The sequence below is a fragment of the Cornus florida genome, unplaced genomic scaffold (genome assembly GCF_030987335.1).
Source record: "Cornus florida cultivar Cherokee Brave unplaced genomic scaffold, ASM3098733v1 CherokeeBrave_3.0.0_Hap2_Chr07, whole genome shotgun sequence".
Lineage (NCBI taxonomy): Eukaryota > Viridiplantae > Streptophyta > Magnoliopsida > Cornales > Cornaceae > Cornus > Cornus florida.
Genome location: NW_026775577.1, coordinates 17,318,698 through 17,346,213, shown reverse-complemented (window position 1 = coordinate 17,346,213; position 27,516 = coordinate 17,318,698). Strand labels below are relative to the sequence as shown.

The following is a 27,516-nucleotide window of genomic DNA, read 5'->3' as shown; positions in this document are numbered from 1 at the left end:
GTCCTAAAAATGTGCATTAAATGTATACAAGTGAAATAATAGGCAAGGTCAACATGTGCCACAAAAATTTATGAAAAGAATGCGACGACAACTGATTTGTGGTCCTAAATAAGTGCATCAATGTAAGATGAATAATTGCCCGAGTGAGTCGGTGATTGTTTCACTCTAGTAACCATTTTTTCCTAAAAATTATTGATTAGATGAGAACCTCAATGAGTCAAATAGTGTGACCTTAATTTCTATCCGCAAAAAGGAGGGAAAAGTTTGAGTTCAGAAAAATTCAGTGAGTCAAAATATAAGAAAAAGATTTCACGAGAGGAATTTCAAAAAGCATAAATTCTCGACCTCGAGCCGTGACCTAGTTAGTTCTAGAATTGAATATACAGAAGAACATATGTTTAATAGTTAGATAGATATAAAATATTATACGAAGTCTTATGGTTAAAATTTCATGACAAAATTAGATAAAATAGACTAAATATTAGGCTTGCTTAGTTTTGTAATTTTAAAAACAATTCTCAAGAATTTAGAGAACATAAAATAGTTTTCAGAAAATAAAAAAAGACAATTATTTTAAACTATGTCTTTTTATAATCGAGTTTTTAAAAAACAGTTTTTAAAAAACTGAACCAAGTAGAGTTTTTTGTACAGTTTTCTATTTTCAGTTTTCTGAGAACAAAAATCTGTTCTCGGAGTTACAAACCACACAAAGCCTAATTTTCATTCTTTTGACTAAATAATTAATACAATTGTCTTGTTAATCCACAACCTATATAATCTATAGTTTAAATCCTCTAGAATATCATACATAATATTAGTATTGTACTATATTAGACGTGTATGATTCAAATCATACAATTGTACATTAACATCAAAGGAAAGTAGGATCCAATACAGTATAACACTACATCAGATAATCAGATAACCCACAAGCAATACACATATATAGATTCACGTTATCATAATAGATAATTCAAATTCATATATATATATATATTCACAACGATATACTTAAAAACACCATAACAAGATTCCCCCCCCCGGGACATTAACAAGATGTTTTTTTTCTACTTTTTAACACTATGAAGTTCACTGAATTTTTATCTATCACGACAGAGTAATTATGGTTTATATTATCGTTGGATTTAGTTGTTAACTCATTACCGAAATTACCCCCCAAAACCAACCTACCAAAAGCCGTTGAATTACAACGGCCACGCTCAGACGGAACGGTGAATCAGAGTCCAAGAAGACTTGGTCACACGTATAAAGACATACACAAAAATATCAAACCCAATCCATCCACATTTTCTTCAACACTTTCTCTCTCACAGTAAATTACATTTGCAGAGGAGAGAGAGAGAACGTTCCATGAAAGCGACCAAGACCTCTCAAATCCCCAAGGTAAAAAAACAAACAAACCCAATTCGAACATTCCATTTTCATACTAACCCATTGAATTTTTCAACCAGAAACTGGTAACATTTTCATGATTGATGAAGAAGAAGACATTGACAGTCTGTAATGGTGGACCAAACCCATTAAAAATTACATAAAAACCATGACGACCCAGATAACATAATTTATGAAATTTGACTTGTCTGATTAATGAGACAAAGATGTGTAGGTAATGTCGGTGTAAAATTAGCACTAACCCATGATTGGTTTGTTCTTGCAGTTGATGATTTGGGGTTGCAGAGGTTTGGTGGCCCAGCATTGGTGAAGAAAAAAAGCTATAGGATTTGAATTCAACTGTGTATTATTGTTTGATAATTATATATAGATACAGGCTTTGTTTTGGTATGTGATTTGGGTTGTCAGTGTTGAATGGGGGCGACGGACGGTGCTGGCGAGGAGCTTTCTCCGGCGGTGAGCGTCCGTGAGGAGAAGATTTTCGTTTCGGTTCGATTACGGCCTCTGAGCGAGAGGGAGATTGCGAGGAAAGATGCATCTGATTGGGATTGCATCAGTGACAACACCGTCTTTTTCAAGAACAGCAACCTCCCGGTGCCGGAACGGTCCATGTACCCCACTGCCTATACATTTGGTAAGCCAATTTATGTTTTGCCCTTCTTTTGTTCAATGGTTTTTGTGTGTGTGTGTGTTTGTGTATTCAGATTTGGTAAGAGCTTTGGTATACAATTTTGATTTTTCTATGGATTATGTGTCTCTAAATTGTGAGTCTTAATTATGTTAAATTATGTGAATGTTTGAAAATGTGCAAGTTATTGTCATTATAGAGCTAGATTCTACATCATTTATTGTGAATTAATCCCAAAATGACTCATTTTGAGACATAAGGGAACTTTTTTCTTGAATGGGTAATGATTTTTTTTCGGTTGATTATTGTTTTGCCCCCATTAGAGGGTGGTTGTCAATTGTCATGACTCATGATTTATCAATTCAGTCCTCTCTAGCTTGTCAATGTTATAGAATTTTCACCCGCAGTTCTGTTAAGCTGTTAAATGATGAGTTCTCAATGTAATTCAAGTAAAGTATGCATCGAGTTTTAATTAGGAACATTGCTGTGGTTGGTTTTGAGACAAAACTAGTTTATAGAGGATTTTTGTTACGGTTCGTTTTGATCACATTGAGTGACATGAATAGCAAACTCTTCCTGATCTTTCTTTTTATGTTCTTTTATTTGTGAATTTGTCTGGGTTCTAGACAGAGTATTTAGAAGCAATTCTTCCACGAAGCAAGTCTACGAGGAAGGAGCCAAGGATATTGCTCTTTCAGTTGTAAATGGCATTAACTGTGAGTATAATAATCTCTTTCCCTTTTGTTCCTCATTTTTCTTGTTTCTTGAATTTCACTTGGAGCCCCATTGACGATTTTCTCTACCGCAAACGAAAAATATACTTTCCAGCAAGTGTTTTTGCATATGGACAGACAAGCAGTGGAAAGACATACACCATGACTGGAATTACCGAGTATACCATAGCAGATATATATGACTATATACAAAAGGTAATCTAAATGCTAATACTCCATATCATAGCTTTTCCCGGCTTTCAGTTCTGCATTCCAGCATATTAATTCCTTAGTAATTTAACCTGTTTGTTCATCGTATAATCTTTTTGTAGCGCACGGAAAGAGAATTTACATTAAAGTTCTCAGCTCTGGAGATCTACAATGAGTCTGTCAGAGACCTCCTTAGCACAGATAGTACTCCACTTAGACTTCTAGATGATCCAGAGGTGAATTTACTTCTTTATATACCAACTGGTGGTATAGATTTGTTTCCATTATGCTAAAAGTTGACATTTAACAGAGGGGGACGATTGTTGAAAAACTCATAGAGGAGACTCTGAGAGACTGGAATCATGTAATGGAGCTCCTTTCCATCTGTGAAGGTAAGGACATCCTCAAGTAGTCCCGGTTTCACTAAACGACTCATAATTGAATGTTTATATGTCCTAGTGCATTCTTGCAGCTCAAAGACAGATAGGGGAAACCTCCCTGAATGAAACAAGTTCCAGATCTCATCAGATTATCAGACTGGTATTATTGTTGTTTTAGACTGATTTTTATTTTATTTTTCAATTCTTTAGCAGAGTTCTAAGTTTAAGTATATTTATCATTTCCCGTGCTCACTAGTTGTTGTTTTTTTTCTTCATTTCTTTTGCAGACAGTTGAAAGTTCAGCTCGTGAGTTTTTATTGAAAGACAATTCAAGCAGCCTTGCAGCTTCTGTGGTATGGATCATCTACTTTATGTTAATTCAATTTATGGATAGTAAATGGAAAGTATAGTGAGCTAAGATATATGTTTTTATTTTTATAATTTAAATAGAATTTTGTTGATCTTGCGGGGAGTGAGCGTGCATCTCAGTTATTATCAGCTGGCATGAGGTTAAAAGAGGGATCCCACATAAATCGCAGTTTACTCACCCTTGGAACAGTTATCCGCAAGCTAAGGTTAGCTTTATTTATTCTCTTGCAATTTGATTATGAAATTGACTTCAACTTATTAATTGAAAATCAGTGTTTTGTAGTTGTTTCCTTAAACCTACTTTGAATTCTCTAGAGCTATAGTTAGATCTTTTTAATCTTGACAAAGTGGTTGTTGTCCTTAGTTCCATGTAACTATATATATCAAAACTGCCTGGAGTTAAAAGCGCAGTTAATTATATTGTGCGGATATGAATAAAAAAACGTAATTATGGACACTACTCCATTCCCTTTCATTAAATCAAGGACTTCCAATACTTTTCCCTCTATAATCTACTCTCTCTTGATTAGGAGGAATTGGCGATGGCAACAGTTTTAGTTTTACTAGATGAATATTATCAAATAGTTCTAGCTTTCAGCATTTTTGCATCAATTTTCTACCCCTTGATTGCAGTTAGTCATTCATTACAGTAGCAAAGCTATACTGGCCTCATTTCTTTTAAATATCATGAAGGGTTGACTCTGTGTGTGTATCCATTTCATTTTTCTTTTTTAGTTCTACGATTTGTCGGCTGGATGTTGTTGCTCATATAGTTGAAGGTTTTATTTGTTACTCATGTATGTTATTTTATTTGGATACAGCAAGGGAAGGAATGGACATGTTCCTTTCCGAGATTCCAAGCTAACCCGCATACTGCAATCTTCATTAGGAGGCAATGCTAGAACTGCCATCATCTGCACCATGAGCCCTGCAAGAAGTCATGTTGAGCAATCAAGAAACACCCTTTTGTTTGCAAGTTGCGCCAAAGAAGTGACTACTAATGCTCAAGTTAATGTCGTTATGTCTGATAAAGCACTGGTAAAGCATTTGCAAAGGGAACTCTCTAGACTGGAGAATGAGTTGAACAGTCCAAAAGCAAATGCCACATCAGGTTGCACTGCATTACTGCGTGAGAAAGACCTTCGAATTGAAAAGGTAATGAAGTAGTCTTTCGGTATCAAAATTTTAGTACTTGTAAATATATACATTTGTGTCCCTTTGAAACTAGACTCAGGTACTTTTAAATCCGAAACCGAACTATATAAATTTGACAAGAGTGAATTGATTGGATGACCTTGTCAAACATAACCTCTGTTGGAGCCTCAATTCAACATTTATCCCTCTCCGTATTCCGATTATTTGTTCTTTCAAACTGCAGAACTTCAGCTGTTTAGCTATGCTTTTGTTTATTTTTTTTCTATTGCCCTTGTCATATTAGCTTCAAGCAACTGCAGAACATATTTTTACATAGATAAAATGTTCTCAGTGAGATCACCCATACCCAATCTATCTTCTTAGTAACTAACGGGCCAGTGGCCTAGCGGTATTAGCCTCTTACTTCCCAAAGGGAGGTCAGAGGTTCAAGTCTTAGAAGAGACAAGTGTGTGAGAGTACTAATTAGGAAAAAAAAAAAAAAAATTCTATCTTCTTAGTCTTGCCCCTAATTTTTTTTAACAATCTCATTTCAGCTATGGTGAAACTATGAACAAGTTTATTGATTGCTTAGCATTCTGTTTCATTCTACATGGCTGGTCTTATTGTTGGCTTATAGATATTTCTTAATTACCATGTACTGCTCATCTAAATAGTTGATATGGTCGGAAAAAAATTCACCTTCTTATTCACCAAATGAACCTTTTCTCATCTGAATAATTAGGAAATCTTGTATTCTGAGCATCATTCCTCTATAATACTTATGCATTTATCCTTCTCTAATTTTTTGAATGATTTTCTACGGAACATGCATTGATCTTCCCCAGTATATTATATGGTTTTTAATATTTTCTTAATGAAAATATATTGGCTTAAGGCCGACTGCGGTAGTCTAAGTTTTACAGACTGCAGCACCTTTATTATTACCAGGTAGGTACATAAGCCCAGCAGTCATCTGAGCAACAATCGAACCTCACGTCCTGTAATAAGTTGAAAATCTGAGGAATTTCAAAGAACTGGTTAAATTTGGTAATGCTTCTATACATGGGTTACAAACCATGTTGAATTGCCTCACAAAAGGAGTACCTTCTTCTATGACTTAACCGATGTAAATTGAACTTATTTGGTGTAAAACAATACCTCAAATTACTTCTTCAAAGCTTCTCTAAGGTCTTCTCAACAGACTGTGATGGCAAGTACTTGAAGGCTTAACCTCTGTAACTGATTTTCATTCTTTTGGTAACATTACAATGCATCATGAATAACTCACATTTCAACAATAAATCTGGCATGGATTAATGAATATTTACTATTTATGCTTTAGATTTTTTCTATTCATGCAAGAAGCAGCAACATCGTACCGCCTAACACTCTATTTTCTCCTCATGCAGCTGGAGAAGGATGTAGTAAATCTTACTCTGCAACGAGATGTTGCTCAATCTCAGATTCAGGATTTGCTACGTCTGGTCGGAGATGATGGAGATTCAATTGCTTCGGTAAATTTTGACAGAAGCATCCTTTTCACCTAAAGTTGCATTCTCCTGCTAAGTTTTATATCTTATGTCCTCCTGCAGGTTGAGATAAATCGATACCCCAGCTTGAGAGTGCAAAAATCACCGGAATCTGACAGAACTGCTTTGTCAGATTCTCACTCAACAGATGTTTGTATCAGAGCATTTGACACATCAAAGTATTCTGGCGAACATAGTAGAACTAGTTCTGATGATCACTGCCTACAACTTCCTGACCATGAACAGAATTTTCTGCACAGTGACACCTCTACAAGGCCATTGACTGGTAGTTCAGATTTTACTGGAAATGATTCACCTCACCGTTGGGGGAAGGTTGAAGAGAACATTAATGGAGATGCTGAGGATATATGCAAGGAAGTTCGATGCATTGAGATAGGAGTTTCAAATACCACAAGAAATGTAGAATCGAAGCGATTAGCTCCTGAAGATGATGCGGGAAACTCAGCTTCCATGGTGGTTGGGAATGGAAACAGGAATCAGGAATTGATGTCCCCTGACTCACCATTACCAAAAGAAGATAGAGAAGAAAGTCGTCTCCATCCATCTTTTGTTGTTCCTTCTCCTGAAAAACCCTCTTCGTGGCTGCAGAGATCCGATACATTTGAGTCTAGAAGTTTGTTGACTAAGAGTAGAAGTTGTAGAGCAAGCCTCATGATCGACGTGTCTTCACCATGGTTTAAGAGGCTAGAAGAGAATGAGAACACACCAGCAAATGGGCTTGAGATAGACTTCATTGGAAGACCCGAGGGGTTTCAGAGAAAGGCTTCTGCATTGAACTATGGTGCAGATGTCAAAGCTTCTCAATCTTCCGTTGGGACCACTACTACTGCTGATGAGCTTCAAGCACAGAATGGAAAAAATTCGACTGATGAGAATTCTACAAGCATCAATACATCTGTTGCAGAAACGAAGGAGATTGCTGAGGATCAGCATGATAAGCAAGTTTCTGGGTCTCTGGTGAGTTTTTAAAATGGCTCAAAAATTTTTTATTTCAAACATTGGGCCATTTTATGATCTTTCTTTATTCATTAATTAATTGTGGACATCATTGCTAGAAACAGTGGAAACAATAAAGGCATTATATAAAGCTAAAAATGATATTATTATTATTATTATTATTATTATTATTTTTTGGTATTATGCACATATTACACTCATCGAAAGAATATTGAAATCATCTTAGTGTGCAGCAACATATTATGCTAGTGTAAAACTAATATATGGACCTAATATCACTCTTATGGAGAACATGTATGTGGCAGATATTTACCCCATCACAACTTTATATATGTAATTTTGCCATGCATTAATCAGAAACATTATTTATTTACAATAGTTCAAAAATTATTTTTTTACACAAAGGAATTGAATATGAAATAGAAAACTTCAGAAGAATCAGTTTCTTTGCAACTCTAGCTGCTTGGATTCATCTAACTTGTTGTGAATGCTGGATAGGTGCATCAGACAGAACCAGAGGACAACATGGTTTCAAAGAATGTCAAAGATGTTGGCTTGGATCCAATGGAAGATGATGATTCAATAAGTCTCTCAGACTGGCCCTCGGAATTCAAGAGGCTGCAAAGTGCAATTATTGAACTTTGGCACACTTGCAATGTGTCGTTGGTTCATAGAACCTACTTATTCTTGCTGTTCAAAGGTGATCCGGCAGACTCCATATACATGCAGGTAGAGCTCAGGAGGTTGTCCTTCCTAATGGACTCCTTTTCTAAAGGTAATCAGACAGTGGAAAGTGGCCGGACTCTCACACCTGCTTCAAGGTATGATATGTAGACCTCCATATATAATTAATTTTCATCTTGGCAAAAGGGAAAGTGTAGAGGCCAGTAATATATATATATATATATATTATGAAATGAATTAGTTTGATTCTGTGCAATGAGTTGATGTTGTGTGATTGGCACTAGGCTTGGAAGTGTGGCAATGTACTTTACACGAGTTCTTGTTTATTGCCTTTTCTCTGTCCATTTAGTACTACCTAATGTCATAAACAGTTAGATAACAGAGCATGACTAGCAAAAAATAGCTTGCTTTGATCTCTAAACATCTTTTCCTCGAAACAGCATGAAGGGTCTTCGTCGTGAAAGGGAGAAGCTGAGTAAGGCAATGGAGAGGAGGCTCAGTCAACACGAAAGAGAGAGCCTCTACATTAAGTGGGGGATTGGGTTGAACACGAAGAACAGGAGGTTGCAGCTAGCCAACCGGTTGTGGACCAAAACAGAGGACATGGACCACATTGGAGATAGTGCCATTGTTGTTGCTAAGGTGGTTGGTTTCATCGAGCCAGTGCAGGGTTCCAAGGAGTCGTTTGGGTCGTTTGGGCTCAATTTCACGCCCCAACGCAAGAAACGAAGATCTTACAGCATGAAAAGTAAAAGCAGTGTGATATCTCTAAGCTTGTTTTGAGGATCAACACGACGAATTCATCCGGTGGCAATATGATGATGCCTATTGGTTCCATTTTGCAAAGATGGCTTTGAGCTTTAACTGATTTCCACTTTGATTTCCGATTGCAATTGATTACAGTGAGGCTTGTAAATTTTTCTCAGGCTAGAAATGACTTATATAACTGTGATGTCTGATGTTGTGGTGTCCTTCCTTTGTTGTACAGTAGACCTTTAATATATATCTAATGCTATAAAGTTTCAACCATCTCATATCATGTATTGGCGATTGTCTTATTTCATTTATTTTTAGTTTTTGATAGGCAAGGCATATTCATACACTCGAACTTTGTCTCATTTGTGACTTGCACCATCAATATCCTCTTCGGATTATGGAAATCGATACAAATCCCTATATCTATAATCGTATATATAACTTGAATTGTAATTTAGCGATACTTCTTCGCTTGCCTCTCAAAATAAAACTTTAAATCTCATCCAATCTCCAATCTCCAATCTCCATATCGTTGATTGGAGATGTGTAACTCTGCTAGTAAATATATATATATATATATATATATAGCCAACCCAAGATCGAAACGTGCCAAAAAAAAAACTTTAGAACAGAATGTGGGTCTGGGTTTTCCATATTTGTAAGATTTCAATTTATGGAAACTGAAATAATTACTGTTTCCACTTTGGTGGCAAAGAGATAGATTTGCTCAATCTTGACCAAAAAGGGCAGGTGGCCCACAATTTTATAATAACATTTGGCCCACATGATTTGATTCCACCCCAATCTAGTGGAGGTCAATTCAGTCATTCTAGTTTAAAATAATGTCGGTTCTGCAGTTTAAAACTTTCTTAATCATTTATATATAGTACCTGTGTCCTCCAAACCATTCAATCCCATAACATTGCCTTGCAAGAAAACCAGGTAATTAAGCAAGTTTTCTGGTTCTATTCATATTCTTCAACCATGGTTTATATATATATATATATATATATATATAGAGAGAGAGAGAGAGAGAGAGAGAGAGTTTAAGATTGCATATGTGATCTTGGGCTACCACAGAATTCGAACTCTCTTTTTATATATTATTCATACTAGTATATTTTCGTTTTCTTGTTAAAATCTTAATTCTCACTGTGTGTGTATATATATATATATATATATGTTTATTGAACAGTTTTGAAAAGGATGGAGAAGAAAGGGATGAATCATTCAGTGATTTATTATGTTTTACGGTTGGTGGTGTTTGCATCCATTGCCACTTTAGTAGTGTGCCTGTTGGCGACGATTATATCCAAGGAGTTGGCACATCCAAGCCATCCTGTCAAACCAATATTCATAGCGTTGAGTGTCATCTTCTCTATTGTCCTCGTCTTCCTCGCCGTTATGTTGATTGCCGTCGTCGTTGTAGATTGCCGGAACACGTACGAAGCAGTTCGGCGATGGGTGATTCCACCACCCTCAACCTCAATGGCCGAGCAGCGTTCAACCGTGGTCTCTGATAAAGTGTAAATACTTCATCCAAAAAGAGGGGATAAAAAAAAAAAAAATTGTTTCTGCTGTTTTTTTTTTTTTTTGAAATATCGAGTTATTTGGCATATAATTAAATGAAAAGATTGTATTTTAGAGATACCTCTTCACTTTTAAAGTAACTCAAAATTTTAAAGTAACGCAAAAGGGGGAGCCGATATTCGTGAGTGACTAAATTCATGTAATTCTGTTTCATTTCAAAAGGCATAGCAGATATTTGGGAATTGTTTCTTTTTCTTTCTTTTGTTCTCATTGGATCAAATTGAAAAAGGTGGTGCATCCGGTAGACACACCTTCTTCCATAGAAAGCCAATGGTTGCAATTGCACTGAACTTTTTAAAAATATTTTAATAAAAATCATAAGTATTATTTATGATTTTTTTTTTTTTTTTTTGGGTAATGAGAGTATGGTAATTATTATAAAAATAATTAGTATCATTTTTACCTAAAACCTTATTAAAAGATCTAGTGGTGCACCTGACCTTTTTTTATTCTCTTATATATATATATATATATATATATATATATATTGTTCTTCTTTTCCACTAGTCATGTTATATTTTATATCTATAATGATTTGATATTTCTCTTTTTCGTGAACCTATTCATTTTTATTGCCTTTAGAGTTGTATTTTGGTGTTGTAATAGAAAGTCCTTATCTGCATGTAGAAGGTTAGAATAATGTATAACTTGATACTACTAAGTTACTGGTCTGTTGATGTCTCAAAGGACTCACAATTTTTTTTTTTTTTTACTCTTCGTCAATCTCTGTAGCAATTTATATTTCCTAAATTCTTTGTTTATGAAGATTACACTATGGCCCAGCTATAATTTGTATGACTGTTGAGCCTGCCCAAGATCAATTGGGTCCAATTCAGGCTTCTGGTTAGATCTTCAACTTTAGAGCAAAATGTGGGTCGGACCAGGCTTTGTCATATTTGTAAGATTTCAATTCAAGAAAAACAACCGCATATCATATTGGTATTATTAATCAATTATATCTTATTATTAGGGTTGGCTCAAGCCTCATCTCAGAAAATACCATATTTGTAATTGTGATAATTAGTTATAGTTTATCATTAACATGTTTTTTTTTTTTTTTTTTTAATTCTTTTCATTTGTTATTACAAATTGTATTAGGAAAAAAAAAAAAAAAAAACCTAAAACTAAAACATTCTTTCTAAATAAAAGGAGTGGCCTGATTTGAAAGTCGTTCTGTGGAGTCTATATGGAAATTTCAAGACTGTGATCTGGTTCAACTTACTTATTGGTTTAGAGAAAATTATTTTACTTATTGGTTTAAGGAAAATTCAGTTTCCTTCGTTATTGGTTTTGGATTCTACAAAAGTTAAGTTCTTGTAGAACAGATTTGAGAACTCTATAAGTATAACCCTAATAAGATTTTAGAGGGTGTGAAAATTAGAGATAAATTTGTGTCAATACAAGAGAGAGCAATTGAGAGAGATTGAGAGAAAATTCTCTAATTCTTCATCTTTTTCACAGTGAAATTGTTCGGTGTGCTCCATGGACGTATCTTTAAGATTTGGGTGAATCATGTATATCTTGTGTTCTTATGTGTGATTTTTTTTATTCTTCGTGATTGTTTGTTTATTCCTTAAACTTGTTTATTTTGCGTTTCTGACACAATAATTGGTATCAAATTCGGTTAATTGTGCAGTGCAACTCTAACACTTTTGGCCATCATTTATATAAAATAATTTTAATTAATTTTGGCTCATTTAGATTAACGTCCAATTGAATTGAAGAAGGGTGATACATAGGTCAGTAATCAAAGTATGGAGTGTCTAATTTGATTTTAGTCCATGGACAACCTCTTTTCTACAATTTTGTTTCTGCTGATTTTTTTTTGAAATATCCTAATTAGTTTGCATATAATTAAATTGAAAGACTGTATTCAAGGGATATCTAATAGATAAAAGGCTGAAGTAATGGGAGCCGATATTCATAAGTGACTACTTTTTAAAAATATTTTAATAAAAATCATAAGTGTGACAAAAATAATTAGTATCGTTATTACCTAAAATGCGTTGCACTCTCAACCCTATTAAAAGATGTCTCCACCATATCTAGTGGTGCTCCTGAACTTTTTTTATTCTCTTTTTATATATATATATATATATATTGCTCTTCTTTTCCGCTAGTCATGTCATATTCTCTTTTATATCTATGTGTTTATATATTTACTTTGATGAGTTTAGGACCAATGAGACAACGATTTGTTATTTTTCCTTCTGGTGAATCTATTCATTGTCATTGCGGCGCTGGAGTTGTATTTTGGTGCCGTGCGTAATAGAAAGTCCAGATAACTTCTCTGGACGTAGAAGAAGGTTATAACAACGTCTAACCTGGTATCACTGACAATGATATCTGAAAGGCTATTACTAATTATTATTATTATTTTTTTAATTACAACCGCGACCGTCTGTCTAATATTGCCTTATAAACCAACTGTGGTAATTACTAATTAGTTATAGTTTATCATGTATTGTCTTATAAACTAACTGTGGTAATTAGTTATAGTTTATCATTAACATGTTTTTTTTTTTCATTCTTTTCATTCGTTATTACAGGCTCAATAAATGGGCGATTAAGTCCAAGCATGGAGATGTTCATTGGCCAATTTGGCCCAGCTGGCTCTTGCAAAGCTGTTCCAGTTTGTTATTCTGGCCCTAGTGCCTTCTGTTTTGTAGCTCTCTTCTCTTTGACAGGTTATATTAAAAACATAAAAATGATAAAAAAGTCAAAAGATAAAAAAAATAAAAAAAATAAACAATGATGTGACTTATCTATATTTTTTATAACTAAAAGTCTAAATTTAAAAGCATCATTTATAGTACCTATATATGCTTTTGTCCAAACCATTCAATCCCATTACATTGTTTGTTTCCTTTTGATTCCTCATCACAAAGAAGTGTAAAAATGGCTTGCAAGAAAAACAGGTAAGCAAGTTTTCTTCTTCTATTAACTAAATCTTTGTGTACTTGTTTAAATTAATTGTAAACTCCCTATGTAAACATGTACATATATGTGTGTATCAGTCTCTCTCTCTATTGACTAGTCTTGAAAACGATGGAGAAGAAAGTGATGAATCATACACTGATTTATTATGTTTTAAGGGTGGTGTTCTTTGCTTCCTTTGCCAGTTTAATGATGTGGTTGATAGTAAGGACTGTATCAATGGTGTTGGCACATCCAATCCACCATGTCACAGCAACATTCATAGCATTGAGTGTGCTATTCACTATTGTCCTCATCATCGTCGTCGTTCTATTGATGATCATCGTTGTTGTAGAGTGTTGGAACATATGCGAAATAGTCATACATCAGGTGATTGCACCTTCCTCGACCTCAGTGGCCGAACAACGTCCAACCATAATATCAGAGCAAGTTTAATATTTCTTCCATGAAAAAAGAAAAAACAATGTTTGTTTTATTTTATTTTATGTACTTCGTATTTTTATTTATGTAATCCTAATTTTATTTTGTTTTATTATCATCGGAGTCTCCTGTGATATATCAAGACATGATCGGTATAGAATGCTTTATGCACCATATAAAAAGGACATGACTAAATCCACTTAATTCTGTTTCATTTCAAAAGGCATAGCAGATATTTTTGGGCATTATTTCTTTTTCTTTTGTCCTCGCTAGCTCAATTTGAGAAAGTAGTGCAACCGATATCCACCTTCTTTCGAGTAAAGGCAAAACTCCATCCTACTTTTAATTTTTTTTGGACAAATTACTCCCTTCTTGTTATTTTTTCGTTAATAGTAAACGGTAATATAACGTCTGTTTTTGCGTCTGAATTTTGAATGATAAAAATACTCTTGATCAAATTAGTATTATTTTTATTTTATTTAAATAAAGAAAGGACATTTCGGTAATTTCAGACAACAACTAACTGTATTTAAAACTAATGATGTTTTGTAAATCTAACACATAAATAAATTAAATGGCAAACATAAAGGGAATTGGTTTCTTTAACTATGCTATCATGGTGGTACTTGTTACATTTTAAAAGAGAATATGCAACATTCAAATATATAAAAACTGTACGTTGTCCTGCAGCTCTTGCTAAAGCTGCCAACTATCACTATGTCAGTTTTTATATTTTCCTCTTAATTGTATTATTATTAGTATAAAGTTTATATTTTCTTGAAATATTAGAATACATACTATATATAAGAACATGCACCTTAGAATACATACTCATTCCTTAGTAGCCTCATGTCCGTAGTTTACTTGATGCCCACACGTTCTTGGGCTCCAAGTTCACCCGGGCTATATATAGGCCTAAATGTATATACTTTATCATTATGCACATTATGCAATATATTCAATATAATACAACATGTTTGCATTATTGCTCTCTCTCTCTCTCTCAAACAGCTCTCTAGGTTTTAACATGATATTAGAGCCGAGGTCATAAATCCTCCTTCTCTCATTTTCCTTTTCGGCCGTTCAAACCGGTGGTGATACTCCTGTTGCGTCCAATTCCTTCTGCCCAAAAGAATTAAGCTCATATACTGCACCTCTAAAACTGCTTCTGAGGGAATAATTATTCTACATGGGTTTAGTTAGATGTAAATTAATGGTAGGAAGTGAAATTTTAAAAAAAAATTGAAGTGAAATAAAGAAATAATTTTTTTTTTTTTACTTTCTCACCTTTCAAAGTAACATGAAGGGAGCAGAGCCAATATTCGACTAAATTCATTTAATTATGTTTCAGTTCAAAAAGGCATAGCAGATATTTGGGATTATTTATTTATTTTTTTTAGGTCAAATTGAAAAAGGTAGTGCATCCGGTAACCACCTTCTTCCAAAGAAAGCCAGTGGTTGCAATTGCTTATGTCAAAATAATATTTGCTGTTAAAAATATATATTTTAATAAAAATCACAAATATTATTTATGGTGTTTTTTATTTTTATTTTTATTTTTATAATGAGGGAGTATGGTAGTTTTATTATAAAAATAACAAGTATCATTATTACCTAAAAGGTGTTGCACTCTCAGCCATATTAAAAGATGGCTCCACCATATCTAGTGCTGCTCCTGAACTTTTATTATTCTCTTATATATATATATGTGTGTGTATATATATCCATTGCTCTTCTTTTCCACTAGTCATGTTATATTTTCTTTTATATCTATGTGTTTATATATTTATCTACATATATTTACTTTGATAAGTTTAGGATTAATGGGACAACTATTTGTTATTTCTCCTTCTGGTGAGTCTATTCATTTTCATCGCACTGGAGTTGTATTTTACTGTGGTAATAGAAAGTCCTTATCTGCAGGTAGGAGGTTAGAACAACGTATAATTTGGTACCGCTAAGCTACTCACTCGTTGATATTTCAAAGGCCATTACTATTTTTTTCTTTTGCTTTCTGAATCTCTGTTACTGTTTCTATTTTCTAAATTCTTCGTTTATGAAGATTACAGTATTTTTAATCTCATCGATCTCTCTCGTATCAATTTAGTTTAAAATGATGCTTATTATTGTTGTTCATTGTGTAAGATTTAACTAATGTTTACTATCATTGTATGAATTCTGTTTGTGTGCAAGTATGCAAATTTAATTACGGGATAAATATAAGATGTGAGTTTACCTTGCTATGAAATTTCTATATGTTTTCATTGTATAATTATATAACACAGATTACAAAATTTGTGAAATGGGAAAATCTGAAATTTTTTATTGCAATTAATTGTAGTGAGGCTTGTATATATATATATATATATATATAGTTAACCCGGAGTGTCCGGGATGGTACAAACCCTTAGAGCTCCTCAACAACCCGACTAATCCATGAAGACCCGGAAGGACATCTCCCCACCCGGGCTGGGTAAGTCACTGCATGACAGTGGAGACTAGTTACAAAGAACACTCAGTGGGACTCGAACCCCAGACCTTGGGCTTACTAAACTCCAAAGTCCAGCGAGTAAACCGCTGGACCATATCCAAAGTGAATATGTGATACCCCTCGGATCCGAGACACGGGTTGATCAGGCCCAGGCCCAAACCCGAGGGATATCGAACAATTAAAGTATTTTAAATCGAACACAGAATAGAAAATTAATTATTTAATTAAGGAAATGAAAATAAATATAAAATCCTTCAACCATAAATAATATTAATTCAATCCTCTAAATCCTTCAAGGTTACAACTTGGGAATCCAACTAGTGGACCCCTAAAGAAAATCTCAACTGAAACTGTAATTGGAAAATAAACCAAGTCTAAAACATGGAATGAAATCCTACATCGTCGATAGAATGAATGAGAGTCTCTGCTTAACATGATCAAGCCTGAGACTGGAACCGTCTGATACCTGTAAAAATAATAGAAGAGTGGGTCAGGCCCACGAGTAAGTTCTAATCTAACTGCAATCCATACAGTGACCCAATACGCAGATACACCGTAAATACCTCACAATAACTATCTAGTCCATATATAAATATATTCATATTAAGGGACATTCACTGGTCTATAATAGGGGTCTCAACCTGAATAGAATGCAACATGCGAAAACGCACCCAAAGGTGGGCATGAGTACCTAGACCTAACAGGGTACACCTCAACCTATTATAACCAGCTACGCATCCATTGCATATACGCACCCTAACCAACGAGTCTGAGACTCAAGCTCATTTCGTGGTACCATAAACATATATATAAAGTCCGTCCAAAACCAGGGTATGTAGTTCAATTATTTATCGAACTGACATACAATAACAAATTAGTTAGTTACTCAACTTATTCAGTTGATATGACTTAACCATCATCCATTAATCCAGGAAGCCACTCAACTTAGTTGCAGTTGATTTGCCTTAAACACAATTAGGATTCAATATTTATAAATCCATTCCTTTAATCCATTAGGTTATGTTTATGCGTTTTGAGCTAAACCGTCCCTAGTATGTCACCGTCCCATACTGGTGCATACAATCCTCCATATCCTTGTAAATTACATCATATATATAACAGTTTAGTAATTTACAATCTAAAACTAATATCCAAATAATTATAGAAAGAAGATTAACAATCTAGCAATTAAAATCCAGTATTAATCCATGTAATTACATCAAAGAATTTAATATTATAACAATTAACATCCAGAACATGTAAAGTTCCAATTTAATATAACAATGACTCTATCATGTATTTAAAATAAGTTCTATAATCATATTATAGTCCAATAAATCGCTAAATTAATTTAAGCAATTTAGTTCCTTCCATTCGGTAACAGCGTACTAAGTTATATACTTATCTTCTGTTTTATCTTTTAGCACAGAGCCACACACTATGCCACAAGTCCTATTTATTAATTAAAAGACTTCACATTGCATTTAAAATAAATTTAGAATCATTTTATAGCACCCTAAACTGTCAGATTAACACTAATCAGTAAATCTCCTTCCAGCGGTTAACCGCACGCAAAGTTGTCAAATAGCGTACTGTTAATTCTATTAAAATTAAGGGGTAAATTTATACAATTCAAAACCTTAGTTACATGTTAAACTAATTATTTAAAACCCATAAATTTTCTAAAACTGATCAAGAACCCCAAGTGCCCAAACAGTAACTAAAAAGTCATTGTACGCACAAAATAATGAAAGAGCCTGCTTTAGAAAAAATTGAGCAGGCTCAATGCAGCATAGAGTCGGATCTAAACCTCCTTGGAGCTGGCTCTAACAGGTGGGAGCCAGCTCTTGACATTCCAGAGCCGGCTCTTTTCCCCCATGTGAGCTATTTCTCTGTTCCAGCTTCGTTTGCTCCGTTTCTGACCTCTGCTTCAACTCCGGCCAATTGCAACCTTTCTATTTGGTTTCTAAAACTAATCTTAGGTGTCATATTAATACCCAGTAGCATCCCAATGGCTTGATAACAACAATTAAAATCAATTACAGAGATTAAATTTGCTACGGAACTATCACGCGTTAGGAACAAAACTGAACTATAGTTCTGTTCCAACCCCTCTGTTCCTCCTCACAAACTAATCTTAGGAGTTTTATAACATCCCATTAACATCCCCATGGTTCGTCTACAAAAGATAAAAGCAAGAATAGTAACTAAAATCACAACAGATTTTAGCATGCTTTAATGAACAGAACTGTGAGTAACCATACACGAACTGTAAACAGATTTGAATTTAAGGCAAACAGATTATCAACAAAGCATATATTAAACATGTAAGTTTCAATTACTAATTAGTTAAACCCTAGAGACTATCTAGGTGCACAGAACATTGGCCAACGGGAGAGAGGAAGAAGAGAACTTGCCTGTGATTTCAGTTATGAAATCCCGGCGTCGTGTCCACTGTTCCGGCAACCCCAAACTACTGTCAAGCCTCCTAGTACTCCGAGATAATTCACCACAATCCTTCCTTGGTCCTCTCTGATTTCCTCTTTGCCAATCCTTACAATGCTCTGTTCCTCTACCCTCTATTTTTACAGAATAACTCTACGTGTATGTGTTATGTAATATAACGTAAACCCTAAGCTTAAAGCATAATGGTGTATTTATAGGCTTAATACTAAAACCCTAATCCTTGTCATAAAAGAGATAGAGCCCTAAACTTAACCCTAGTCGGCCCATAACAAAACTTACGATTAAATTCTATGTCGGCTACACCAGACGACGTCCTTAAGTTAAAACCTAATATTATCATTACCAGAAATATATTACAAGAAATAAAATAAAACAGTGAATGAAACAAAAATATAATATCATTAACAATTTAATTCAAATACCATTTAATAACCTAACCAATCAATTAAACAATTAAACACACCAAAATAATCAATTAAACAAATAAGTAACAATTAAACAAATAAAAATCTAATAAAATAATAATCAAAATACCGAGACTATCTTTTTAAAAATTAGGGGTATTACAAATAGGCTTGTATATTTTCTAAGGCTAGAAATGTGTTATAATTTTGATGTCTAATGTTCCTGCCTCTTTAAATCACACCGAATAAAAATAGAAGTGCAAAAGCAATAAATCTAAATGAGGCTGAGGAAGTGTAAGACATGCTCGCACGTTCAAACTTTCCATTCAGACTTTGTCTCATTTATGAGTTGGACCATCTATATCCTCTTTGGAATGTTGATATTAACATCAATCCCAAAATATATATTTGAAAGACTTAGTAGATTGGCCAAGCTATAATTTGTATGACTGTAGAGCCTGCCCAAGATCAATTGGGTCCAATTCAGGCTTCGGTTAGATGTTCAATTTTAGAGCAAAATGTGGGTCAGATCCGAGTTTGTCATATTTGTAAGATTTCAATTTCAAAAAGACAACTGCATACCAATAATATAGTATTGTGTTATCAATTAATTATATCTTATTATTAGAGTTGGCTCAAGTCTCACTTCAGAAAATACCACAGTTGTAATTGTGGTAATTAGTCATAGTTTGTCATTAACATGTTTTTTTTTTTTTTTTTTTCATTTGTTATTACAAATTGGATTAGAAGTTGATTAAAGAAAAAAAAAAAAAAAAAAACGCAAACTAAAACATTCTGTCCAAATAAAAGGAGTGGCCATCATTGTGATCCGAAAATTATTTCTGCCATCTTTTATAAAATAATTTTAATTAATTTTGGTTCATTTAGATTAACGTCCAATTGAATTCAAGAAGGGCGATACATATCACTCAAAATACTAATTCTGTGAAAAATATGTAGTGAGGATTCCCTTTCTTTTAATTAGTCTCTCCTTATTACAAGTTACTCCTCAGTCTTCATAGGTCAGCTAGTATTCAAAGTATGGAGTGTCTAATTTGATTTTAGTCCATGGACAACCACTTTTTCATTTATGAAATATGCGCTACAATTCTGATGACTGAGAATATAAAGTAAGACCTAAAATTATATTAAGTCATTTAATCATACCATATCATTAAATTATATATATATATATATAATATAAGTATGACCTAAAATTATATTAAGTCATATAATCATACCATATCATTAAACTATATATATATATTCTGGACTCTAGTCACACTTTGGCCGACATCATGCCTCCTCAATCAGTGATACAATTCAATAGCCCACAAGCTCAAGAAATGGGCGATTAAGTCCAAGCATGGAGATCGATGTTCATTGGCCAATTTTTCCCTAGTGCCTTCTGTTTTGTAGTTCTCTGCTTCTCTTTGATTATTTAAACAATGATGTGACTTATTTATAGTACGTATGTTTTTGTCCAAACCATTCAATCCCATATCATCGTTTGTTTCCCTTTCATTCCTCATCACAAAGAAGTGTAAAATTGCCTTGCAAGAAAAACAGTTAAGCAAGTTTTTTTCTTCTATTAACTAAATCTTTGTGTACTTGTTTAAATTGTAAACTCTCTACATAAACATGTACATATATGTATATATATATATATATATATATATATATATATATATATCTTGTTAAAATCTGTCTCTCTCTCTATTGACTAGTTTTGGAAAGGATGGAGAAGAAAGAGATGAATCATACAGTGTTTCATCATGTTTTGAGGGTGGTGTTCTATGCCTCCATGGCCAGTTTAACGACGGGGGTGATAGTAAGGTGAGCAAATAATTCGTCAATTCGGTCCGAACCAATCCGATCTATGTAGTTCGGTTCGATTTTCAAATCTCATGATTCGTTGATGGTTTAGAAAATTTGCAATCTGGTGTTTGCGGTTCGGTTAACGGATTGGATCCTGAAAAACACCGATCCGAACCGTTAACCGAACCGTTGCCAATCCAAGTCATTAGTCAATCCGAACCGAACCGTTACATAAATAATATATTAATATATTATATATATACAATATACCGTATTTCTTTATTTTTTTAACCTAACCCTAACTCAGCCTCGCCTCTTCATTACTCCAATCTCATTTTAGCTGTGCCTCTGCTCTTCACCCTCTTCAGTTTTCTCCTCTCGCCTCTGTGGGTCTGTGACACTCTTCGCCTCTGTCTTCCTCTCGCCTCCCAATCTCTCGCCTCTCAATCCAACACCTCTCAACCATCGTTCGCCAAATTCGAAGCAACAGCGACCTCTGCGTATCGAAGCAACGGCGACCTCTTTAACCGGATCTACCTCTTTTTCGATGAGTTCACAAGATTTTTGCATGAATCTTCTTATTCTCCTCTTCTCTGAAGATTTTTTGTAAATTGTTTTTTTTTTTATTCTCCTCTTTTCTTCGACTTGATCTACTTCTTACAAATTATTTTTTGTAATGATTTTCCATTGATTAGATGCATTAACTGTTGTTTGATTACCAGTATGTTTGGAATTCATCAAGAAAGGACATGAAAACAGCTTGCCGCCGGTGATGGAGAGTCCTATTTGGGGATGTTGTGATCCTCAAGCTCTTCACACAATGAAATCCCAGAAAGCCCTTTTAATTTTAAATTTTTTTTTTTGTTTATATTCCTCTCTCTAATTTTTTTTTAATCTGGGTTTGATTACTATGAGTGAGAGTGAATATGCTTTTCTTAAATTTTCACAATCATCAGTGAGAGTGATGGCACTGTTTTGGCCTTCAATCAATTGTTAAAGCCCTCTCGTCCTTACATGATTTTAATTTTGTTTTGTAAATTGACAACCCATGTTATATTATATATTTATCTATTATAACTACTGCAATTGACGGCCAGAAATTAACATGTACATCCCTCAATTAACACACCATGAAAACCCCAATCAATAACCCATTGAACATCAAGTTGATTTGGGTATGAAAGAGGATTTGTTCGAAAAGCCTAATCAGCCCAATCCGTGGAAACCGATCCGAACCGATCCGTTACTTCACGGATCAGTTTGGTTCGGATTGAAGACTCCCACGGATCGGTTTGGTTTCAATTTTCACCAATCCGTGGGGACCGGTTCGGCTTGATCTTTACCCCCAAACCGAACCGTGATCAGGCCTAGGCGATAGTAGGGCTTGTATTAAATATGGTGTCGGCACATCTTACCTGCCGTGACAAAGCAATAGCCATAGCATTGGTTGTGTTCTTTATTGTCCCTTACATATTCGTCGTCATTATGTGGGTGGTCTTCGTTATTGTAGAGTGCCGGAACGGATACGAAGTATTCAGACAACGTCGGGTGATTGCACCTTCCCCAACCTCAAAGCTATAAAATCAGAGTACTAGACGTGCTCATTTGGGATTGTTGTTAAAATCATGAAAGTGCTTTTAGCACTAAAAATGTTATAAAATTGCTGTTAGTAAAAAAACATGTTATACGTTTGGTGATGTATTTTATAAAGCATTTTTTATATTTAAAGCATTTTAAAATTTGTTTGATAACAATGTTGGTTAAAGCACTTTTACTACTGAATTTACTAATAGTATCCTTATCCTCTGTATATTTTGTTTTGATTCTATATAATATGAATTCTTGCTTAACAAAGAAAAAAAAAATACAACATCAGCACTCATATTTATGAAATTCAAATTGTATAAGATTGAAGTTTAGTTTTACTAATTATAGCTTGATGTTTTTCATATACTAATGGTAGCTTTATGTGACTTTCATATATCATTAAGGTTGTTGCCATAATATCTTTGTTAGTCAATGGCCATAATTGATATATGGAAAATAAATAATATAAATATAAATTCTGTTAAGACTAATAAATGAAAAAAATTTGATGATTATGGAACTGAACTCTTAGTAAACTAAACTTCTAATATAACTTGAATATTTAATATATTTCTTTTAACACTAGGGACACAATTATATTTATAAAAACTAAATAGGGATTAAATTGTCTAAAATAATATAATTACCATAAAAAATCTACGTCTACTTAAAACATAATTTTAAAAGTTACGATTTGTAACTTTAAGTGAAGGCGTCTTTTTTTTTTTTTATGAAACCTCTACTATTAACCGCACTTATTTTTGTCACCAAATGCATCTCTAAGAAATAATATAAATATAGATTTTGTTAAAATTGATAAATGAAAAAATTTGGATGATTATGAAACTAAACTAATACTAAACTAAACTTCTAATATAACTTGAATTTCTATAGGTTTCTTAAAAGGAAGGATATTGAATTTCTAATATATAAGTTTCTTAAAGGGAAGGGTACGATAACAACAATATTGGCAAGATCCAGTTTTGCAGACAACACAAATTCGTTTGCATAATCTTTGAATATTCTTATAACACTAGGGACAAAATTGTATTTACAAAAAGTAAATAGTGATTAAATTGTCTAAAATAATATAATTACCATAAAAAATCTACGTCTACTTAAAACACAATTTTAAAAGTTACCATTTGTAATTTCGCGAACGCGCCTTTTATTTTTTATTTTTTTTATGAAACCTTTATTATCAAACCGCAATTTTTCAAAATAAAAGTGCTTTTTAATGGTAGGAAAGCAATTCCAAAGAGACTCCAAGTTTAATATTTCTTCAATGAGAAAAGAAAAAACAATGTTTTATTTTTTATTTTTTTATATTTGTTTATGTAATCCTGATTTTATTTTATTATTATTGAGTCACATGTGATAAATTGAGAAATGATCGGGATAGAATGCTTTATGCACTATACAAAAAGGAAATGACTAAATCCACTTAATCCTGTTTCATTTCAAAAGGCATAACAGATTTTTTTTGGCATTGTTTCTTTTTCTTTTTCTTTTGTTCTCATTAGCTCAATTTGAGAAAAGTAGTGCATCGGATAGCCACCTTCTTAATTTTGAGGAAAGGCAAAACTCCATTCTACTTTTAATTTTTTGACAACCTACTCCGTGCTACTACTAAACTGATCAAATTACTCAAACTGTAATATAAAGTTTATGCATCTGAGTTTTGAATGCTTAAAATACCCTTGATCAAATTAGTTTTATTTTTTATTTTATTTAAATAAAAGAAGGGCATTTCGGTAATTTCATACAACTAAGTATGAAACTTTTTGACAGTACAGGAGTAAGTTGTCAAAAATTAAAAACAAATGATATTTTGTAAATCTAACACATAAAGATAATGACTGTACGTTGTAGTGCAGCTCTTGCTAAAGCCACCTGAGTTCATGCGTATTTGGGCTTATTGTATTATTATCAAAAATTAAAAACAAATGATATTATGCGTCTATGTTAGTTTTTATATTTTCCTCTTATTGTATTATTATTAGTATTGTTAGAAGTATTAGAATACATACTATAAGAACATGCACCTGAGTTCATGCGTAGCTCATAGTTTTAGCCTCGTGTAGCCCACACATATTTGGGCTCCAAGTTCATCCGGGCTATATACAGGCCTAAATTTACGTACTTTATCATTATGCAATATATTCAATATAATACAATATGTTTGCAATAATTCAATATAATACAATATGCTACATATTTGGGCTACAAGTTCACCCGGGCTATATACGGGCCTAAAGGTACATACTTTATCATTATGCAATATATTCAATATAATACAATATGTTTGCAATAATTCAATATAATACAATATGTTTGCATTATTGCGCCCCCCCCCCCCCCCCCCTCGCTCTCTCTCTCTCAACATGGTATTAGAGCCAAGGTCCAATTGGCACATTCAAGACATGAGAGTTTTCTTTTGTGCTACTCCTATCTTTTGTGATAATCATAGTGCAATTCAGATAGCACACGTAATGTTTTTAATGAGTGCACCTAACACATTGAGATTGACCATCACTTTGTTCGTTATCATCTTTTTCAAGAGGCCTTACAGTTACGCTTTATTGCTTCTAAATATTAGTTGGCTGACATCGTCACCAAGTCCCATCCTCCAGGCCGATTTCATGATCTCGTCTCCAAATTTCAGTTAACTTCATATAACCCAACTCAAGTTTGAGGTAGCTGTTAGGAATGTTAGAATACACACTATAAGGACATGCACCATAGCTACACTATGTCTTTCCTTCTTTAGTAGCCTCATGCGTGGGGGGAGGGGGGCATCTGCCCCATTGAATTTTTTATATTTTTATTTTATACTTCAAATTTTTTAGAATTTATGAAGATGCCTCCACTAAAATTATAATTTGCCCTCACTCGATAATTTTTATTTTTTTATTTTTTTTTTCGCATTTTATACTTCAAAATTTTTAAATTTTTTGAAGATGCCCTACTAATATTACAATTCGCCCCCACTATTTTTTTTTTGCTTGCATTTTATACTTTAGAATTTTTAAAATTTATGAAGAAAACTCTATTGAAATTACAAAAATGGATTCACTATATAAGTTTACCCCCACAAATTAAAAGACTCCCCCTCACAAAATTTTCTGGAACTGATCATTATGCAATATATTCCATATAATACAATACATTTTTATTATTACTCTCTCTCTCTCTCTCTCTCAAAGCTCTCTAGTTTTTAACTTGGTATCAGAACCCAGATTATAAATCTGTCTCCTTCTCCTCATTTTCCTTTTCGGCTGTCAAACTGGTGGTGCTCCTCCGCCTTGTTGCGTCCAATTTCTTCTGCCCAAAAGAAGTTCATATACTGCACCTCTTTGAACTGATTCTGAGGTTGCATTAACTCCTTCAGGACATCGGAATTTCCTCTTGTGCTACTCCTATCCACTGTGATAACCAAAGTGCAATTCAGATAGCCCACATGACCCAACCTCAATCTAGTGAGGTCAATATAGTCATTTTCTTTTTAAAAATCAGGTTAATTTTGTAATTAATTCAATATTTTCAAACTTTCCTTAAGCCACCACTCAACACAAAACGAGCTTTTACAATAATAAATAGCCACACATGGCTATTCATCTTATATTTTTGGTTACTACAAGAATAATTATGGTACCTGTGTTTTTAGTTAGATGTAAATTAATGGTAGGAGGTGAAATTTTTTAAAAATTGAAGTGGAAATAAGGAAATATATATATTTTTTTAGTTAGACTTTGCTTCTTTGGATGTAAAATATTTTTTTTATTTTTATTTTTTGGTATTTAGTTGTCATAAAATGTTTGTAAAAAAAAAAATTTATCCATCAATTTTCAACAAGTTATTTTACATGTTTTGCTAATAGATTCGACCTCAACCTAAACCTTTGCCAATACTAATCGAAAAATAGAAATAAAAAAATAATTTACCAGAAAAAAAAAATTGAACAAATATTTTACTTCAAAACAAACAAGAGCCTTAATATCAAAATTTTACAAGAAAATTATAAAAAATTATTATTTTATGATTTGAATGGCATTAATATATAAGAAAGTAACCAAGACCTAGCGGTATTAGCCTTTTACTTTCCAAAGGAAAATTAGGGATTCAAATCTCAGAAGAGACAAGTGTGTGTGAGTACCGACTAGGAAAAAAAGAACTCAAATAAGACTAACATATAAGAAAGTAAGGACATTATTAAAATCAATATTTTTTTTTTTGTTTTCTTTTTTAGAAATTGTTATGAAAAAATTGGGCAGTTTAAAATGAATAGTACAAACATGTTAATCATTTTATATTTTCTTTGATATCTATAAGGATTTGTTATTTCTCTTTTTGGTGAATCTATTCATTTTCATTGCGCTGGAGTTGTATTTTGGTGTCGTAATAGAAAGTCCTTATCTGCACGTGGGAGGTTAGAACAATGTATAACATGGGCCTGTTGATATCTCAAAGGCTATTACTATATATTTTTTTTCTTTTTGAATTGATGTTACCTTTCTATTTTCTAAATTCTTCGTTTATGAAGATTATAGTATTTTTAATCTCATCTCTTTCGTATCAATTTAGGTTAAAATGATGCTTATTATTGTTGTTCATTGTGTAAGATTAACTAATGTTTACTATCATTGTATAATTTGTATGAATTCTGTTTGTGTGCAAGTATGTAATTTTAATCATGGGATAAATATAAGATGTGAGTTTACCTTGCTCTGAAATTTCCATATGTTTCATTGTATAATTATATAACACAAATTACAAAATTTCTGAAATGGGTTAATCAGAATTTTTTTATTACAATTAATTGTAGTGAGGCTTGTATATTTTCTCAGGCTAGAAATGCGTTATAACTTTGATGTCTAATGTTTCTGTCCTTTTAAATCACATAGAGTAGAGTAGGAGCGCGAAAGGAAAATAAATCTAAATGACGCAGAGTAGAATCGGGAGTGTAAGACATATAAACTTTGTCCCATTTATGAGTTGGACCATTTATA

At 33.2% G+C, this 27,516-nt stretch overlaps 1 protein-coding gene across 2 annotated transcripts; it reads left to right on the top strand.

Annotated features, from left to right (window-relative positions):
- Positions 1–1,346: 1,346 nt before the first annotated feature.
- Positions 1,347–9,067, top strand: LOC132266617 (kinesin-like protein KIN-7F). Of its 2 annotated transcripts, XM_059767544.1 has the most exons (14): positions 1,347–1,404; positions 1,679–2,047; positions 2,668–2,757; positions 2,870–2,970; positions 3,087–3,200; positions 3,275–3,356; positions 3,437–3,504; positions 3,632–3,697; positions 3,795–3,919; positions 4,535–4,868; positions 6,257–6,361; positions 6,440–7,354; positions 7,853–8,175; positions 8,479–9,067. In XM_059767544.1, the coding sequence occupies exons 2-14, from the start codon at positions 1,828–1,830 to the stop codon at positions 8,819–8,821; spliced, it is 2,886 nt and encodes a 961-aa protein (XP_059623527.1). In that variant the 5' UTR covers positions 1,347–1,404; positions 1,679–1,827; the 3' UTR covers positions 8,822–9,067. The 2 variants fall into 2 exon arrangements, with proteins under 2 accessions (XP_059623527.1, XP_059623526.1); XM_059767543.1 differs by lacking the exon at positions 1,347–1,404 and having other exon boundaries at positions 1,462–2,047.
- Positions 9,068–27,516: the final 18,449 nt, after the last annotated feature.

Coding starts and splice junctions, on each gene's coding strand:
- LOC132266617 (XM_059767544.1), top strand. CDS start 1,828: ATGGGGGCGACGGACGGTGCTGGCGAGGAGCTTTCTCCGGCGGTGAGC. Junction 3,201..3,274: donor GACTTCTAGATGATCCAGAG/GTGAATTTACTT, acceptor GACATTTAACAG/AGGGGGACGATTGTTGAAAA. Junction 4,869..6,256: donor AAGACCTTCGAATTGAAAAG/GTAATGAAGTAG, acceptor CTCCTCATGCAG/CTGGAGAAGGATGTAGTAAA.